The following is a 20,416-nucleotide window of genomic DNA, read 5'->3' as shown; positions in this document are numbered from 1 at the left end:
CCTGGAATAATTGGTATTTATAGATTATGCTTCAAAACTTAACAGAGAACCCAGAAACTTGAACATCCTTGACTAAACAAGTTCTCTCCCTACCTGGGAAGTTTGTCTACCAAAGTCTGTGGTGTAATTTTTGAGAGATGCACACCTAAGTAATGAGGGAAGCAGAGAATATAACCAGCTTATCTAGCTAGATGGTGCACAGTAATTTTGGTGATCAATTAGGGGACAAAATGGTCTCCAAGGGGATGCCTGGGTTGCTCAGTGGTTTGGCACCTGCCTTTAGTCCAGGACGTGATCCTGGGGTCCCGGGATCCAGTCCCACGTCGGGCTCCCTGCATGGAGAATGCTTCTCCCTCTGCCTCTGTCTCTGCCTCTCTCTCTCTCTCTGTGTGTGTGTCCCTCATGAATAAATAAATAAAATCTTCAAAAAAAAGAATAGTCTCCAAGGACTTCATGAATAAACCACTCCTGTAGATTGCTAAGCTTTTACCACTGTATCAGTCAGGATGATATCAATTATTCCGTGGTGACAAACTATCCCTGATCTCAGTGGCTTAACTCAACAAAAGTTTATTTCTTCTTTGTGCTTATGCAAGATGTACAGTATAGATTGGTGAGGAAGACTGCTTGTTGTAGACAAGACAACAAGACCCCGACTGATGTAAACTATATCTCAAAACATGCTTTCATAAAGCAGAGAACATGGCAAAATGCACACAGGCTCTTAAAAATCAAACATTTTATTTCCATACACATTTTTTTAGGCCATGTCAAACTTTAAAAGGTCTGAGGAAAATATAATCCTACTATATTCTAGGAAGGAAGGAAGTTGGAAATATTGCTGAGTGGTACTAATGAATATTCCAAGTGTATATTAAGGCACAACCAGAAAGCTGTACAAGTAGATTTATATCATCTAGGCTCTGCAGAAATGTGTTGAGTTGGTCACAATTTAATGTTACATTCTGGGATTCAATTAAGAAGTGTTTGCTTGAAGAATGTTTCTTTATCTTTCATGAAACCATAGAGTTAAAGACACTGATCTCTGTGTTAGCTACTTTATCTGGCATAAGGAGACTTATATATGCTATAGATTTATTCTAGAATACTGAGCATGGGAAAAAACTATCTTTTTCTTAAAAATCAGAATGCATTTTTTTTCCTTTTTACCCAAACATGAGAATTAAATGCCCCGGCGTCTTCTCCCTTTATCCTAGCTGCTAGAAAACCAAGGGTTAAATTTATTGCCCTATGAATGAATGAGTTCACTTTCAGATTTTTGTTTTCCATTTATCTATTTCTCTGCCAGTTGATTTGTAATCTTTCTATTATTTTAATAGTTGCTTAAAGGGATCTTTCATATTACAGGAGATCTCAAATTGTCCACACAGGGGGGCATTCAATTATCCCAAATCTCTATAAAGCGAAAATCAGACACAATAACATCTTATGACTCTCTTAGCCTTTAACCTCTTTTGTTCACTGCTGTACTCCCACTGCTCAGAAAGGTGCTCAATAAATATTCACTGTATGAATGAATGAGCGAATCTGTTTCCCAAGCATGCATGGCCATATGTGCATGTGCGCCCCTGCACGACCCCCACCCCCCACTTTAGGAATTTTGCCCCAGGGCTCTTTCCCTCAGGAGTCATTTTGTGAATAGATGTAGCCAGACTATATGCATTCTTGTAGGTTACTGAAATGATGACACTGAGATAAATATATGCTCCCAAGAAATAACGCCCATGGTGCGTAGTAAGAATGGTCACTTTACCTGGACGCAAGAGACCTTGGGATAATGATGGTGATTCTTGTCCATTCTTCAAAGTCCCCCGTGTGATACATGGTGGGCTCACTTAGTTCCCTGGAGTTTCCTTCACATCCTTTGCCTGCAGAAGCTGGGTAACAGCCTTCTTTCACCAGAAACCAGGACATACCAGCATCGTGAGAGTACTGAAGAAGAACCGGGGCAGCACTGCTGAACTGATTGGCACACCCTATGTTTAGCTGTCAAAAGGAAGACAGAATTATACAAGGTCTTGGTTCCAAGTTATCATTTTAACACATTAGGTGCTACAGCAGCCAGGGCTCTTTCTACTGACTGCCTTATATTCTCAATGATAAGACTCGCAGCTCACTTCCAACCAAGACTCTTCCATGGGTTATAGAAATCTTTAGGTGAGCCACAGGTGCTTTTAAAGAAAATCTGAACCAGCTGCCATTTAGTGGATCTCTTGGAATTACAGAAGGGAAAAGAGAAGCATGGGATCTGTGGTGTTGGAGCGAGGGACAAAATCCAAGAAGCCAAGAGATGATTTTCTTCTCTTATGCCAGGCATACAAACAGAGGGAAGCAGAAGATGAAGAGCTATCCTCTTCTGAATACAAAGGTTACCTGAAGAGAGGGCTATCCTCCCTTTTTTTTTCCTCCCTCCTTTTAGCCGAACAAACATCTTTATTTTCTTGCCAAAGCTCAGTAAGAAATTATTGCCAACTTAGATGAAAAAGCTAAATTTTTGCCACTGTATCAAATAAGCAAAATAATCTGGAAATAAAACTATTGTTCTGTGTACTCATGTAGGGGAATGTCATCATAGGATTAATAACATAAAAAAACTTGAAAAAAAAGCAACTTAAATCCCAATGCCCTAGCACAAGTGTTTTTATTTTTTCTATTTTCTCTTCTAAAATTTATAAAGAAGTATTTTTTTGGTCATATAGTTGAAGCTATCACACTCTTAGAACTTTCTATTTTGTATTTAATCTATTATCTTATTATTATATGCAGCCTTGCAAAGAATGTTAATTTTTTTCTTTAGTTGAACTATTATCACCAGATAAATTTCTACCAGTAGTATTACGGAGTCAAAATGTAGAAACACTTAACATTTTTTATTTATATGTGTTCATTTTTAATCAATTGGGTTCAATTAATCACTTTTACCACAGCTTTGAATATTATTCAAGTTTAAAACAGCTTCTTTCTAAATTGGTAAATGTATAAATGATTTTATTACTGTTACAGTTTATATTTTTTGGTATTATAAATGTCAAACTTTTTTCCTGATATTTATTTAATTATATGTCCTCTTAAATGACCTATTCATATCTTATTTCATTTGCTGATGGGAGCCACCATAGAATTTTATTGTATAAGACTATAGATAAGATTTGTCCAATTTTGTAGAAAAACAAATTGAAGTAAGCACTCAAAGGAACATGATCATGACCAAAGAATAAAGGATGAAGGAAAAGTAAGGCTGGAGGCAAATAATATTGGCCCAGAGCTCAGGTGGTCAACCAGTTCATTCTTGTGACTATACCTTGATCTGGTCTTTCAGAAGAAGATTCTATATTTTCCTTATTCCCATACTCACAGCTAGAAAGCATCTCTCAGAAGGATTTATAGTTGAACTTGTAGAAATTTTATTGTGATACATTTATTTAAGTATATATAGATCAATGTCAACAATATAAGCAAAGACTTGACAATCTTGGATTCATGATTAAACTCTTCTAATAGAAATTCCTCTTATTACACATAAGCAAGCATAATTTTCAGTTGGTATGTGGTGACAGGAGTTACAAGAGGCACACACAGTTAGCTTTTTCTTCATAGACCTATTATGACCGTCGTCGTTTCTAAAGTAGGCAAGTTGATGGAACCTTCAGTTCTCTGACAAGTCTGTGCCTTTTTAAATTGACCATTTAGTCTGCCTCTTAACTGTCAGTGTTTTCTAGTATTCAATTCTTGGCTTTCTTATCTTTTTAGTCTATACCTGCTCCTAAATCTCATTCACAATCATCATTTCAAATCTCTGCTGAATACCTGTAACTCCTAGATTGAACTCCTCTCTAGCTCTCTGGAAATGTCCATAACTGATTCCTACACATTTCCCCTTCAGGGATCCACATGCATCCCTGGTTCCACAGTCCAAGTCTGTTCTCATCATCCACCACTCTTACACAAATCCTCCTCTGATTGTATCTCCAATTTCAATGACTGGAGCCAGAAATGTGGGAGTCATTCTAAACTCCATTCTATCATCCAACAGGTCACCAGAACCTGTTGACTATGCCCCTTTAATATCTCTCAGATTCATCTCCTTATTTTTATAATCCCATGCAATGCATTAATCTGGCCTCCTCACTTCTTACTCTGATGACTGCTCTAGCATGCTTTCTTTGCTCAGAATATATTCCACTATCTGAGCACTCTTCTCTGCCTTCTCTACCTGCACACAATCCTCATTATTTTTTACCTGGATCATTGCAATAGCTCTGCCCTTGCCTTTGCCACTGTATTCCCAACAGAGTCCCCAGATTCTTTAAAAGCCTGAGTCAGAGTCTGTGACTCTTCTGCTAGCCATTTTATTCAGAGTAGAAGTCCAAGTCTGATTTTCTTTCTTCTACCTGTCTCCCCATTTTTCTCTTTCTCTGTGCTCTAGACACAATGGCATCCTTGTGATTTTCTGAAATTTTCCAAGCACACTCCTGATTCAAGGCCTCTGGGCTTTCTGTTCCCTATGCCTGGAATGTCTTTCCCAGATAGCTGCATGACTCACACTTTTAGCTTTCATAGGTCTCAGCTTAAAAGTCATTTTATTGGTGAGGGAACTTGACAACCCTTTATAAAATAATAACTACCCTGCACCACCCTAGTCTACACTCTCTGTTCTTATTTATTTCCATAGCCTACAACAGATCCTGGTATATAGTAAAGGCTTTATAAATATTTGTTGAATAAATGAATAAATGTACTTATTGATTACAGTTTCTTCTCCTGTTAAGTCAACAGCCATACTGCTGCCAGAATGATCTTTCTAAAACAGGTCTGATTCTTGCACTTAATGTATTAAAAATCTCCCATGACTCTTTGCTCTTGGGTTAATGTCCAAATGGTTTAGTGTTTCATATAAAACCAGTTAGGATCAACTTTCTTTCTTATCTCTGTGGCACATACTCCAAGCTCCAAAAAATTTCCATTTTTTTTCCAAAAAATTTCTAAATTGTCTACTCTCATTTGCCCTTTCATGTATTTTCATGTATTTGCACATTAGGTTCCCTATAACTGGAATTCTTCTCCCTCCATTGTTCATTGGGCATAATTTGTATTTCCAGAGACTTTTCATTTCAACTTATCTATCCATCCACCCATCCATCCATCCAACCATCCCATCCATTCAACTAACAGATGTTTTTGGAGTACCTGCTACATGCCAGGCACTATGCCAGGTACTCTCATAGGATCCAGAGCCCATTTCTACTACAATATTCCTGTGATCATGACTGTTCTCTTTTCTGGCTCACTTGCTAGTTTCTGTGCTCCTTGAGGGCTATGGTCATATTTTTCATGTCTATATTCCTAGCAACTAGTGTTTAACAAATGGCATGCAATTACAAAAACTGTACCAGCACTGTGTACAAATGACACCAAGTTCTTGTCACAGATTCCAAATACACATTAATCATCAATCCCCAAATGACCCATAATACATATCAACTATCAACTAACGGCCACAATCAGAAGTTTTCTGCTGGTGTGATTTGAGAATTGAGATTTTTATTAGGCGTTGTGCATTCCTGCTGGTTGTTTAAGTACTTAGAACATTTAATACTATTTTCTTAATTTAGATTTTTTAAACACCAGAATACCACCTTGCAGATTTTAATACCTACACTGCCATGACTTTGCGACTCATTAAATCAAGAAGTTGTCAGGTGAGAAACAGCATATTATTCCAGCCAACACGTTTGCTATTGCTGTTATTTTGTTCCCATTTAAAGGCAGTACCAACAAATTATACCAAGTCATATACTGCTATTAATGTTCTTAATTGTAGTTTAGCACCAAATTCTAAACAGAGAAGGATAACATTTCACTAATCATTTTATTTATGACTAACTTCCTTGTTTACAGACCTGTGGAAATTATATTTGAAGAGCTGCCTATAAACATCTGATCTCTTTAATAATTCCATTTGTAAATTATTTAGCATCTGCATCCTGCCGTTATGTAAGGACCATGTAGTTGTGCTAGCTCATTAAAACTGCATTACTTTCGACCCTAGAATTCACCAATGGGATTTTATTATAAATAAAATGAAATTTTGATTAGGCTTCTAAAAGAAGAGCTTGTCAAAGTAAATACTTGCTACACACATTGACATGTTATCACAGTGCTGAAAAACAGCAAGCTTTTAAGAGAACAATGATAATTAAGGTACAAATTTACTGAATCAAAGGAAGGGAAATTGTTTGAAAATCATACAGTAAAAACACAAAACAACTCCTAAGTCTAAAATACCTGTAAACTGAAAAAGAGAACTTCTTACTTGCCATTCAGAAGCACAGAATTCATGAAGTCAGAATGAGATTGAAAATCTAAAAGTCAATTTTCAAACTGACCACCTTTTCTCCTTGTGGGCACAGCTAAATAAAGAGCTTTGCCAGTCCAAGACTGTCAAAGATTTGTTCAAGTGAGTCCCTTCCTTAAAAGAGAGTGTGAAAAATTTGTGTCCTTTCAGTTTCACATAGGGGTCTGGAGGGTGCTCTGCTCTTTGACCTGCCCTGGGAAGAGATCTGTGCACAAGTACCTTGAACTGTAGTACGTATCCAGGTTTCAAAGTCAAATCTCGAGTTACTGCAAATCGATCCCCATCTGATTTTCCAAATACCATGGCCGATGGTGTGGCAGAGCAGAAAGTCTCATTTTTAACCATTCCTTCATTAGCCAACATCAACCAAACACTCATTTGATTCATTGGGTAATCAAAAGCTGGCTTCTCATAAAAGTTCTAATAGAAACAATACAGACAACACAGGAAGACAATTTGATAAGCTTTGAAAACAAGAAAGGAATTTTCAGTTCATAATATGCAGGGCCATGTACCATTTTATTTCTAGGATAATACAGCTGAATCTCTAAATTATTATTATTATTATTTTTACTGTCACAAACCTTTCTTTCCTGATGATTTGACAACCGAAAATATTTTGCCACTGTGTATGTAATTTTATAAACACAGTAATAATGTGTTTGATGTCTTGGCTAGCCTTCCTAGTCTTTTAAAAAAATACATATATCTAAATATTCTTGGGAACTAGTAGCATAGAGAAATAACAGAACAACGAAGTGCAAACCAGAAAAGTAAGCACAAACACTGAAACTTGTGTCACTTATAAAACTTAATGTTCCCATTTAAAGGCAGTCAAGCGCTAAATCTTTGGGGGAAGTGAGAAGTTCTTGAATCCCACCTACTTTACAATCCTGTCTTCTTAGAGTTCAGACATAAGAAAGATACCTGGGGTAAAGTTGGGTTCACAATTGGGATGACCTGCTTTTGCTTCTCTGACAGGATGATGATGTCATCCAACGCCCACTGGTCATAGCCCTCCCCTGAGAACACAGGCTGCCACCAGCGGAACCTGGTACAAGGGGTCTTAGCAGCAGCTGGGAGCTCCAGGTAGACGAATCTGCATAAAAGCAAATCATTTATGTTGGTAAGGGAAAAGCTGTGTTCCTCTCAGCAGCTGTTAAAATAACAAGAGTAGTAACAAGAGAAAGTGTAGTTTCGTTTGAGCTCTTGATTTTTTGAAAAGTTTCTAAGTTTGTTTTGTTGAAAGGTTTATTTATTTGAGAGTGAGAGAGAGAGAGAGAGAGAGAGAGAGGGAAAGAGAGTGAGCGAGCATGCACACAAGCAGGGGGAAGGGTCTATTTGCTGCTTTTTCTCTAGCTCCTTTATGTGTAAGGTGAGCTTTTGAATTTGAGTTCTTTCCAGTTTTTGAATGGATACCTGCACCCCGATGTTTCTAGCAGCAATGTCCACAATAGCCAAGCTGTGGAAGGAGCCTCGGTGTCCATCGAAAGATGAATGGATAAAGAAGATGTGGTTTATGTATACAATGGAATATTACTCAGCCATTAGAAACGACAAATACCCACCATTTGCTTCAACATGGATGGAACTGGAGGGTATTATGCTGAGTGAAATAAGTCAATCGGAAAAGGACAAACAGTGTATGTTCTCATTCATTTGGGGAATATAAATAATAGTGAAAGGGAATATAAGGGAAGGGAGAAGAAATGTGTGGGAAATATCAGAAAGGGAGACAGAACATAAAGACTCCTAACTCTGGGAAACGAACTAGGGGTGGTGGAAGGGGAGGAGGGCGGGGGGTGGGGGGGAATGGGTGACGGGCACTGAGGGGGACACTTGACGGGATGAGCACTGGGTGTTTTTCTGTATGTTGGTAAATTGAACACCAATAAAAATTAATTTATTAAAAAAAAAAACAAGCAGGGGGAAGGGGCAGAGGGAGAAGGAGAAGCAGATTCCCTACTAAGCAGGAAGCCTGATGTGGGGCTTGATCCCAGGACCCTGAGATCATGACCTGAGCTGAAGGCAGACTCTTAACCAACTGAGCTACCCAGGTGTCCCCCCAAATTTCTAAGTTTAGACCAATCAACAGGTTTAAAGTTGTTAAGTGCATTTAGTCCTGGTCATGTTTATTCCATTTGTTTTATTTTATTTTTAAAAAGTTTTATTTATTCATGAGAGACACACAGAGAGAGGCAGAGACACAGGCAGAGGGAGAAGCAGGCTGCTCGCACGGAGCCCATGGAGGACTCGATCCCAGGACCCAGGATCATGCCCTGAGCTGAAGGCAGATGCTCAACCACTAAGCCACCCAGGCGTCCCATGTTTATTCCATTTCGAATTGTATCTTTTTGCAGCAAATATTTCTACTAAATTTGATTTACTGAACAGTCTTTTGATGACCATGACAATGGCATCACGTTTTTAAGAAATACCTCAAAAAAACTGTTCCTTTGTACGTTATTACATTAAAATAGCATTAAAAATTTTCCAAAGCAATTCTAACTGTGCATTAATATGCATTAATAATGAAATAGGAAAATCACCCATAATCTTCTCCACAGGGTTGACCTCTGTCAACATTTTGATGTATATCACGGAAGCATGTAACCTTTTACAGAGGTGAGATATACGTATAATTCGGTATCTGACAGTTTAAAATTTCATATTATGTCATAAGCACATTCTCATGTCAGTATAATTATTTCTTAAGATCATTTTATTGTCTATGTATTTTCATGATACAGACATATTGTTTATTTGACTTTTCTGTCATAAATGATTCTATAACGAAAATCTCTATGCTTAAAGCATTACCTATACCTTAGTTTATTTCTTTAGGGAAGATTCCTAGAAATGGAATTATTAGGTTGAAAAAACCACTCATGTTTAAGGCTCTTGCATTTTCCAAAATTTCTTCCTGGAAGAGTCATACGGTTTGCAGAAAGACATGAGAGCACCTGTCTTGCTGCTCCCATATGGAGAGAACACTGGTGTTATCATTAAAAAATGACCGCCAGACTGTTGAAAAATGATCTCTCTTTTATTGTAACAGAGGTTGGCTATTACTCATATTTTATTAAACCTCTAGATTTCCTCTTTTGTAACATCAAACTCATTTCTTTTACCCATTTTAAAAATTGGGATCTTAGTGGTGCTCTTGATAATCTGTATAAGCTCTTCAGAGGAACATCAACCCTCTGTTTCTCATATTGGCTGCAAATATTTTATTTTTTTCTCTTTCATTGTTTTCTGTTTTCTTTGATAGAGATGTGTTACACGTTTACATAGTTTTATGTTGGCATGTAGTATATTTCTAGGTAAGTAGTCCTCTTCTTTGTTAATTCTTCCATTGAATTTGTGTTTAGGAAATTTAAATCTCACTTAATGTTTAAATCTTTAACCAGTCTTTAACAGTTTTTGATGGGGTAAGGTAATGACCTAAATGGATAATTTTCCCCCAGAGCCTGCCCATTTTTTTCTAACACTGCTTGATTGAATAACCATTTCTTTCTCATTGATAGTTCATGCATCTTTTTTTAAAAAAAGATTTCATTTATTTATTTGGAAGAGTGTGCACATGGGCATGAGAGAAAGTGAGAGAGAGAGAGAGAGAGAGGGAAGAGAGAGCACGAGCAGGGGGAGGAGCAGAGAAAGCAGCAGACTCCCTGCTGAGCCGGGCTCTATCCCAGGACCTTGGGATCATGACTTGAGCCAAAGGCAGATGCTTAACTGACCCAGCCATACAGGTGCTCCAGCATTCGTTTTTTCTTAATATACAAGTATTTACATGTATTTGAGTCAATTTCTATGTAATCCATTTGGCCTCATTGTTTGTTCTGTTTATCCATGCACCATTTAAATTATTTAGGTTACAAAATGTGTTTTAATATCATATAGGGGGCAGCCCCGGTGGCGCAGCGGTTTGGCGCCTCCTGCAGCCTGGGGTGTGATCCTGGAGACCCGGGATCGAGTCCCACATGGGACTTCCTGCATGGAGCCTGCTTCTCCCTCTGCCTGTGTCTCTGCCTTTCTCTCTCTCTCTCTCTGAATAAATAAATAAATCTTAAAAAAAAATATCATATAGGACATTCGTCTATTTTTTCCCCCCAGAAGGTTAAGCGATTTTTGCCAATTTATATTTCCAGATATAAAGTTCTCCCAAGAATACCACTAAGATTTTGACTGGAATTGCATGAAACAAATGAAGAGAGATCTTCATATCACAATATTTACTTTTCCTATCCAGAGACACTGTATTATTTTCCATTTATTTGTTTTCTTTTATATCTCTGAGGGAAGTTTTGAAGTTTCGTAGTTCTTTACAGAGATGCTCAGTATTTATTGTTTGTTAAAGTCATGCCTTATATTTACGTATTTGCCACTCTGAATGGGATTTTTTTCCTGATATCTCCCCACTCAAAATTTCCCAACCATTTTAGTGTCATAGAACTCTTTGAGAATGTGGTGAAATATTCTGGCCCTAAAGAAAAATTCCTATAAATAAAAATGGAATATTTCTGAAATTTGAAGAAGTTATTGAATTTTTGTCTACATAGTAATCTAGTCACTTTACTGGTTGTTGAATAATTTCCAGATTGACCATGATCATGTTTGGAAAAAATAATCTGAATTATTTTAAATTGTTGTTTAAACTAGTTTGGCATCATTATCAATTCCCTTTCTCCTGTCCCGGGGGAAATCTCACCACTTTCTGTCTCCTACACACCATTTCTGACATTCTCCCTGGATGGTATGTCTCTTGTTTTACCCAGCTGCCTCTCCTCTGGTTTCTGCCTCTCTCTGTGTCCCTTAGAGGAAATATTTTTAGTTCTGTCTGCATGACTCCTTGCGTTCTATTGTGGAAAGTTATGTCACCTTTAAGTGACTCAATGTTTTAAACCACAAACTTAGCAACCTTGAAGTTAGCAAACAACTATATGTTAGACAGTATGTTCAAATATATTTAATTTGTAAGAATTGGATCTAGATAGTCTTCAATAATATTTTCCTTCAATAAAAAAGGTCCAGCTGTAAAATGCAAAATAAGATGTTAAAACTTGAAATGGGTGATGGTCAACATATTAAGAAAAACTCTGTTGGGATGTCTGGGTGGCCCAGTGGTTGAGCATCTGCATTCAGCTCAGGGCATGATCCAGGGTTCCTGGGATCGAGTCCTGCATCAGGCTCCCTGTGGGGAGCCTGCTTCTCCCTCTGCCCGTGTCTCTGCCACTCTCTTTGTGTCTCTCATGAATAAATAAATAAAATCTTAAAAAAAAGAAAAACTCTGTCTTTATGTGAAGGTGCAAATACTGAGATTATAAAATGGAATACTCTAAAAGTGAAATCCCTGAATAGATTTTAATGGCACATATAAAACATAAAGTATAAATACAGAATTTCAAAATACTGCATAATCGTAAAATAACTAAATTTAAATATAGAAAAGTATGTGCATTGCCTGGTATAGGCATTAGTATTAAACATGAATCATTTCTCCAAATTCCTGAACCATCATTGCCTACGACTTTTATTACATATACTCCTCATCCATGAAAATAAAGATAGGGATGGGCCAGGAAAAAATTTAGAAAAATCTGAGCTCTACAGATATTTTATGTAGAATTAGCTCTGGTGCTATCTGAAAACTTTTAATAAAATCTATTTTGCTGTTAAATCTAACCAATGAACATATATATTTATATGTTAATATATAAATGTGTATTTCTCTCTATACATAGAGTATGTGTGTGCATTCAAAAAACCTGCAAATGGGAAAAGTGAGCATGGGCTGTTCCTATATCATGGAGTTTCTGTGGGAACTCACAATTTTTCTTAAGTTCTTTAAGAATTCAGTTATGAAAACAAATGCTTTTTGTTCTGAAACAAATGAAATTTTTATATGTGCAAGCGTTAATGACATTTTGGAAACAGTGCAATGAAAACATACTCTTTATCATTCCTGAAAACCACTGGAAGGCCATCAGGGGCGCTTACCTGGGTTTGCTGAAGTCTGAGAAGTACATTTCTGCCAGCAGGTGCCACTGGATGCCTCCATTGTTGCTGTACTGAAGGAGGACACCCTCCTCTCTGCTGTCTGGCTTGTTACACGCAGCACTCTCTCCACCAATCTGAATGTAGAACTGGACAAAGTCCACCCAAGAAGTGTCCAGATCCCAGCTCACCAGCTGTCTTTTCCCAGCCTTTCCAAAAGATGGAAGAATTACAGACTCAATCATCTGGGAGCTCGTTGGCATTTTGTTGTTTCAGTTTCCAGATCATACAAACATCCTAGCACCAGGTGGAAATGATTTTGTCCTCATTTAACGTTCAGAGGTGTGAGTTATGCCATTGAATTCTTTGCTCTGGAGGTGGCAACTGTTCCTGAATACATTTGATGAGTCTCTGCATCATTGATTCCCAGGTCTAGTTATGAGACCCTTGGGAACTGCTAATTATAGAAAGAGTATTCAAGTCTTTAAAAAATAAAGCAAAAATTAATTTTAATTAAAACACTCCCTATATTTGCTTTGTAAATTTCCTCCAGGCAGAGTAGTAGAGAAGAAAGACCATATATGTTGAAATCGGTTGGAGCTGGGTTGGAATTTCAGCCCATTATTCATGCTGTTCACTAGCTGCATGACCTTTCTGAGCTTTTATTTTCCTCAAAGGTATAATATGGGTAATAAAACCTCCCTTACAGGGTGCTGTGACAATTAGATGAAATACAAGTTGCATGTAATTTGCCTAGCACGTGGCAAGCCTCTCCCGAGATACCCCTCACCCCCTCCTCCCTGGGAATTAAAGTGAAACTGGCAAAATAGAAACTTCTAGTCAAAAAGAAAGAGTACTCATGTCTCTGAGGTTCCTAGTCTCTCTGTCTCTGTCTCCTTCTTGGAAACAGGTTTGGAGGGATCATTTCAATATGTTCTTGTGACTAGGAAATGGTCTCTTTGTGTTTTTAAAAACTATTTTATTATTTGAGAGAGAGAGAGAGTTAGAGAAAGCGAAAATGCACAGAGGGAGAGGGACAGGGAGAAGCAGACTCCCCACTGAGCAGAGAGCCCACAGCGGGCTCGATCCCAGGACCCTGAGATCATGACACGAGCTCAAGGTAAATGCTTAACCCACTGAGCCACCCAGGTGCCCCTCTTTAAAAATGTGAAGAATTTCTTCAAATCCAGCAACTTGCTTCCTTTGCTCAGTGCGTCCCCTACATGTTACAGTCCTGTTGTGAAGTACTAGATTCAAATTGACAAGGTTTATCATCAGTCCTGTTGTGAGTAAATGGGTTCATGCTAATGGGATGGAAAAAAGGTTTGCTCGTGTGATTTTCCCACCCAAACAGATACTGCCAAGGCTAATCCACAGACTGCACTGAATTGGTCTTGGAAAGCTCCCAAGGAGTTCAATTAAAAGTCAGGAAGAAAAATTGAGATAGGATACATAGTAAAGAGAAAAACACCCCTCACACTTATAATTTAAACACTTCTCTAATCCACTAAGTTAATTAAGAAGGGGTTTCAGTTATTAGAAGACACAGGGGAAATATTTGGGGATAATTAAAACAGTACACTGTTACTGATAAATCTAAAGCCAATTAAAGAGATTCCAAAATAAATGAGGGTGCCAGAGAAATGAGAACTGAAGTTAAATCCTGAGTCAGAAACTTATTCTTTGGAACTCTCAATTTTAAGTACATATTGAGAAAATCTTAAAAGTAATACACATTTTCAATGTGTTAAGTGTGCTTTTGATTTTTCTCTTAGTTGATCTGAGATACTGTAAGTGAGAAACACCTCAGAGGTTATTATAAGCTGGCCTAGAATTTTCATGCCTCAGGATCATTACAGGAAGACCACTTTTAAGAAGAAAACCTACAGAACCTAGCTAGTTAATTCCAATCCAGCAAACATCTATGAAGAATTTGGCACATGGAAATGAGCCAGAAGGATAAAAATCTAGGGTGAGGAGAATTATAAAAATCCAATTATCACAATTAGCTGGTTGGAATGATTGGTCTATTGTGAAATTCACAGAGCAGTGTTGTTTTTCCAGGAGACCACGGTGTTGGTTGACAAAGGTTTTGAAAGTGTTTTGTGGGATTTTTGTAAGTGGTGGAAAATATCATACGAATGCTTAGTTTGGCACTGAAGATGTTTTTCCCCCAGAGAATAGCACAAATCATTTTCTTTTGTTCAATGACCTGAAATGCTGAACATTGCTTGAAAGGGAGATAAAAAAGAAAAAGGAAATGGCTCACAGCGAACTTTTTGTCAGAATTTAGAATTTGATGTAACACATGCTTTGCGCTTTTTCTATTCTACTATGATGAATGTATTTATGTGTGTATGTGTAGACATATATACATGTGTAATGTGCGCACGCATGTGTGTTGGGAGTAAAAGGTTACAGATCTCCTTGGTCTTGGAATGTGAAAAATACTCTCCTATTTTCCCCCAACATTCTAGGTCAAAATGGCTCGGTGCTTTAAGGGTTTAGATAAAATAAAACACGTTTAAGGGTAATGCCTTCAGAATCTGGGGACTTTTTATAATACTATCTCTAAAACTATTAAAATTTTTAATCAAAATGTCACTAGAAAAATAATTCTACTCTATTTGAAAATAACCATTTCTTTAGAACTTCTTGTTTTTCTATTTTCTTTCATTTGTTTATTCATTCCTTTCTTCAGTAATAATTTTTGGGTGCCAATTACACCAGGTACGATACCACAAACTCGAAAGGAGAATTCACCAGTATGTGTAGTCATCATAATGACAATTAGGGCTGCAGACCAAATTTTATTCTTTGTTGAGTCCCATTTGGTCAGATAACCATCTATCAATTCTCTAATCTATTCCATGTCAAAGGAACTAACCGACTTGTAAATGCCTACCGCATGGCATGCATTTCTAAGTTCAACATCTTATCTAGAGTTCAGCTCGGTTAGTAGGACTCAGCATCTTGCTGGGTACTATGAGAATAAAAATAAAAATCTGACTTATTTATGTACAGAACACAAAAGAGGGAGGAATTCAAAGAAAGGGGAGATTCGTGTAGTTTGCCATTATCCCACAAAGCTCCATGGAGCAGCAGGATTTGAGCAAGGCGTTACAAGGTAGAAGGCATCATGGTCGGCAGTGGAGAGTAAGCAAAGATAGGGAAATTGGCAAAACTTGGGACCTGGAGGAGATATTTCTGTTTGGAGCAGGGGCGTGATATTTCAAAAAAGAAAATAAGTTGTATAGTTAGGGCAGCAGTACTCGAGAGCATCCTGAATGTCTGTGATAGGAGAGGGACAGGATAGAGCACATTTTGGGTTTAAAGTAGTTTGCAAAAGGTGGTGGGTGTGCAGAGCTGTTCCTCTGGGTTACTGCCTCTGCGGGCAGGGGCTGCCAACCTGTGTGCGCCATCTCTCTGCTCAAGGAGTGAGTATATGACTCTGGCTAGGACAGTCCGAGTACACCATTCCCCAGGACCCTGGGATAGGCCAATCAGAAACCTTTTTCTACAGAGTTGCTCAGAAAGCTCTGTGGCCCTGGCACCACTCTCATAATGACAGCTGGCCTGAAAACAGAGGAGAGAGGTCTGTGGGCATTTGAGTTTCTGGTTCCAGATAATCTCTGAGGCAGTTTCATCTAAGCCCTCTTGTGTTTTGATGATACTAACCGAATTACCTCCTTTTTTGCTTAAGCTAGTTTTTTCTCACTTTGAATTCAAAACAGATCTCCTTGATATAAGAGAAAAAAGGGGAAAAATGCCCCTCAGATATTCTGACAAAAACTTAGGGAGAAAGCTGGATTGAGAGGGGAAGAGAATGGTTCTACTTTTGAAAGACTGATTTTAAGTTAGTGGCAGGGCATACACATGGAAATATCTAATGATACCAATTTTAAATATGTTCTCATAAAATGTAATTGTGATAGTTAACTTACTCAACGATTTCTATGTGCCAACACTATTCTTTCTTTTTTTTTAATTTTAATTTATGATAGTCACACACAGAGAGAGAGAGAGAGGCAGAGAGACAGGCAGAGGGAGAAGCAGGATCCATGCAGGGAGCCCGATGTGGGACTCGATCCCGGGTCTCCAGGATAGCGCCCTGGGCCAAAGGCAGGCGCCAAACCGCTGCGCCACCCAGGGATCCCCCAACACTATTCTTTATCCTTTACCTTCATTAATCCACCGATCCTCCCCAAATTCCACTTTTTTTTTTTAACAATACAGAAAATTGAGATACAGAAAGATGTTTTATGTCTGCAAGATGAACCAGCTAATGAGTTTTGGAGCTTAGGCACAGATTCAGGTAGCTTTATGATTGAGATAATCTTGAATTAAAGTTATATACATATTAACATGTAACCTTCCTATGTGTAAAGTATTTGTGTGTACACATACATGTTTACTGGGGTGTTTGGTACATATTGGTCAAGGATTCATAATCTTGTTTTAAAACTGATGCTTCTGGGAGACATAATTTCCCCATTTCTGAACAATTATACAGTGTATCCTGATCTATGCAATGTACACTGGTCACTTGTGGACAATTATCTCTGACAATAATGACCAGCGGATGTTCAATGTCAATGGATAGGAAATATCATCAGATGGAATTCATCCCTGATTTTCTATCATTCTCTACCTTGTTTGCTTGCTGATTCTTTGTTCTGCACCTGCATGAAAACAAAACCTGTACCTATTTTTGCATTTGCATAAATTAACTTATTTTGGATTTCTGCCCAGATTTCACAACATATGAACCCTACAGTATATCACCCACATCTGCGTGTTTGTTATGTGATGTAGACTGGGACATTTCCAGTTGTCCTAGAATTGGTGGCTATCGTCCTTGCTGGAAAGAAGTGGTTTTAAGGATCTCACATTCTAAAGAGAGCTGTTGGGATCCCTGGGTGGCGCAGCGGTTTGGCGCCTGCCTTTGGCCCAGGGCACGATCCTGGAGACTCGGGATCGAATCCCACGTCAGGCTCCCGGTCCATGGAGCCTGCTTCTCCCTCTGGCTGTGTCTCTGCCTCTCTCTCTCTCTCACTGTGTGCCTATCATAAATAAATAAAATAAATAAAAAAAAAAAAAGAGAGCTGTTAATAAGCAGGGTTAGACATATAGCTCATGGGGGAGAACTGGACCTGCTCCAACTCTAGTCCATTTGAGGACTAAATAAAGAGATGAATTGGGGGGTTGGGGAGAGAAAATAATGTCCTGCCTACATGGTAGCAAGGGAGGAGGGGAAGGTAGTTCGCCCTTCCCTATTGCTAACCAAGGAGCAGGGGCTGGGTGTGTTCAGTAGTAGACAAGAATCAGTCTTAGAGATTCCCAGTGGCACTCTAGGCCCTCGGTGGGGTCTACGGACCTTTCTGCCCAACCTAGTGCTGCCTCTAGTGAAGGTGAAGTGCAAGAAAAACTTCTCCACTGTCTCTGTATGGACTTCATGTTTGTGTGCTCCCAAATCCATATGTGGAAAGCCTAAGCCTTAAAGGGATGGTATGATGAGGTGGGGTCTTTATCACATTATGAAGGTGGAGCCCTCATGCTGGTATTTGGTGCCTGCTTCTTCTCCTTGTGCTCTCGACCGTGCGAGGATACAATGAGAAGACGGCCATCTATAAGCCAGCAAGCAGACCCTCATCAAACACTGAATCTGCTGGTGCCATAATCTTGGCCACCAGACTGAGCCGACATAAGACATGAGATGTCTGCCCAACATGGACAGTTAGTTCCAGGGAACAGCTCTGCCCATCCCCAAACCCCACCATCACCCCTCCTTCCTCCAGTCATATTCTTGAGATTAACGGATTGATAAATTCAACAAACACTTACAGAAGTGCTTTCTAGGTGTTTGGCATTGTTCTACGTGATTTCGAAGTACTAACTCATTTACCCTGCATCACGACCCTAATGAAGTAGAATATTTTGGTCTCCACTGTACAGATGAAGAAGCCAATTCATACAGAGCTCTGTGAAGGGATTTGCTCAAAGTCACGCAGCTAGGGAGTGGCGGGGACTGCAGCAGGCAGTTGTTGCTCTTAACTTCTAGGCTTCCCCTTTGCCACCACTGCTCACTCTTCACCCACAGGTCACACGCTCATGCACCTCCAATGCTGGGGTCAGAAGACACCAAGTCCCTGTCCCACTCAAAGACCCTCAAGACATAAGCTCGGCAGGGAAGGAAGATGATGAGATTTAAATCAGTCTGCCCTAATCTGGGTTTGTAGTAACCAAAAACAATCATCAAGCTATAAAAGTTTCCCAAATAGAGTTCAGCAACAGGAATCTGACAAAGGAATGTAACAGCCAGCAGTGTGTGTGTATGTGTGTGTGTGTGTGTGAAACTCTCATGTTTGTACCTTCTGAGCGCAGACTGCTCCATAAATCCGTCACATATTGAAACAGCCATTGCCCTGATCACGTATTCCCCTACGTGAGTCGCACCTTCGTCGTCACTTATCCTCAGCTCTTACCTTGCTGAAATACAGAGATGATCCAGATGAGATGACCCCACATCCTTGTTCTGGCTTTACAATTTCTCCCCCGATGACTTCTTGCCAGTCAGACTCCCAACCATTCTGGTTCTCAAAGTCTGACATAATCGTGGAAGGAAGAGCAGCTTCCGGGTGGCACTCGGTGCCTTGGTATCCCTGGTCGCACCTATGAGAGTGGAAGGGCCAAGCAGACAAGTCACAGTCCCTTCTGTGAAAGCCATGGCTGTGTCTCTGCAACATTTCCCATGTCTCCCTTCTGCTCAGACCTTAGCATTCACACTAGATTTGTCTCTACAGTGCCAATCTGTGTGTGTGCTGGGAATGATCTTCAGTGTTTGACACCGAAAAGAAGAAAGGACAGAATCCTTTTCTTAAAAGAAATCTGGCCGTAACAGCAGACCTGAGGTACCAAATAGTAATGAAGGAGGACATGGGTGTGTGTGTGTGTGCGTGTGTCGGGGGCTGGGGGGAGAAGAGTGGGATCCTCCTGTAGTCTTGAAAGTCACATAGAAATGCTTGTCTGCTCATCCATCATGTAGCTCTGGCCCTGTTTTATAGCTCCTCCTTTTGATTAAATTACGTCTCTTTTAGAGTCTTTAAGCATTCGAGTGCATTCCTACCGCATCCTCATTAGCGATAACCGCTGTCTCCCCCTGCCCACAACCTTGAGCTTCTGGCGGGGTGCGGGAAGCAGCTGTCTGACATGCGCTTTAGGACCATCAGGGGCAGAAGGGAAACAACAGCAAGGCTCTCTTTAACCACCGAAGAGGACTTTGGCATTAATTAATAAACCCTGAAGTTTATACCCAGGAGGCCTCATCTTGAGGTTAGATTTTGAAGCTTAGGATATACCTCTTTACGACTTTACTGAAATGTAACAGCATCTTTTACATCTAAAATAAGAACAGAAAGGGGAATGGCTTCCTTTTGGCTCTTTCTTCATCAGTGTGTCCATGCCACTCTGATGACAGCTGCGGTGCCATCCCTCTGAGCACAAGTCCTGAGAAGCAGACAATCAGCCACAGGTGGCGGGGTACGTACCTGCACACGCCGTGGTCACAGGAGCCGTGCCCGCTGCACATGTTTGGACACTGCTGCCCAATGTAAATGTTGTCCAAAGCCCACTCATCCTGGGCTGTGTAGTAGCTCTGACTCCAGCGGAAGCGGGTGGCACTGGACCTACGGACAAGGAATGGTAGCAAAAACAATATTTTAAGTGACATGTGACAGCACAAAGAATGTCAGAGTTCAGACTCTTTCAGATAACTAACTTTCTGGAATTTGCATTTAGCTGCCATTTTCTTTGGTAGTTGAAAGCCTGTCTACTCAATTATAAGCTGATTCAACAATTTTACCATGATGAAAAGTCTAGAAAGAAATCTGTGCTTTGGATATATACCTCAATCTTAATTCAATTTGCAACACTTTAAAGAGAAACAAAAATATGAGATTTCTTTTGTTGTTACACAGAGGTTTCATGCCAGGAAGAATAAAAAGAAAGGAAAAAAGAAAGAATATTAAAAAAATAAAGATATAT

General features: G+C 39.3%; 1 protein-coding gene across 1 annotated transcript in view; it reads right to left on the bottom strand.

Annotated features, from left to right (window-relative positions):
* Window positions 1–20,416, bottom strand: part of RELN (reelin) — a 477,996-nt gene that overhangs the window by 104,401 nt on the left and 353,179 nt on the right. The window contains 6 exon segments of the mRNA XM_041722153.1: window positions 1,775–2,007; window positions 6,596–6,796; window positions 7,304–7,475; window positions 12,377–12,582; window positions 18,859–19,045; window positions 19,921–20,058. Coding sequence (XP_041578087.1) covers window positions 1,775–2,007; window positions 6,596–6,796; window positions 7,304–7,475; window positions 12,377–12,582; window positions 18,859–19,045; window positions 19,921–20,058 — 1,137 coding nt within the window.

This window comes from Vulpes lagopus, chromosome 11 (genome assembly GCF_018345385.1).
Source record: "Vulpes lagopus strain Blue_001 chromosome 11, ASM1834538v1, whole genome shotgun sequence".
In the NCBI taxonomy this organism is placed as follows: domain Eukaryota; kingdom Metazoa; phylum Chordata; class Mammalia; order Carnivora; family Canidae; genus Vulpes; species Vulpes lagopus.
The sequence above is the reverse complement of the archived record's forward strand: the minus strand, read 5'-3'. Positions and strand labels throughout refer to the sequence as shown.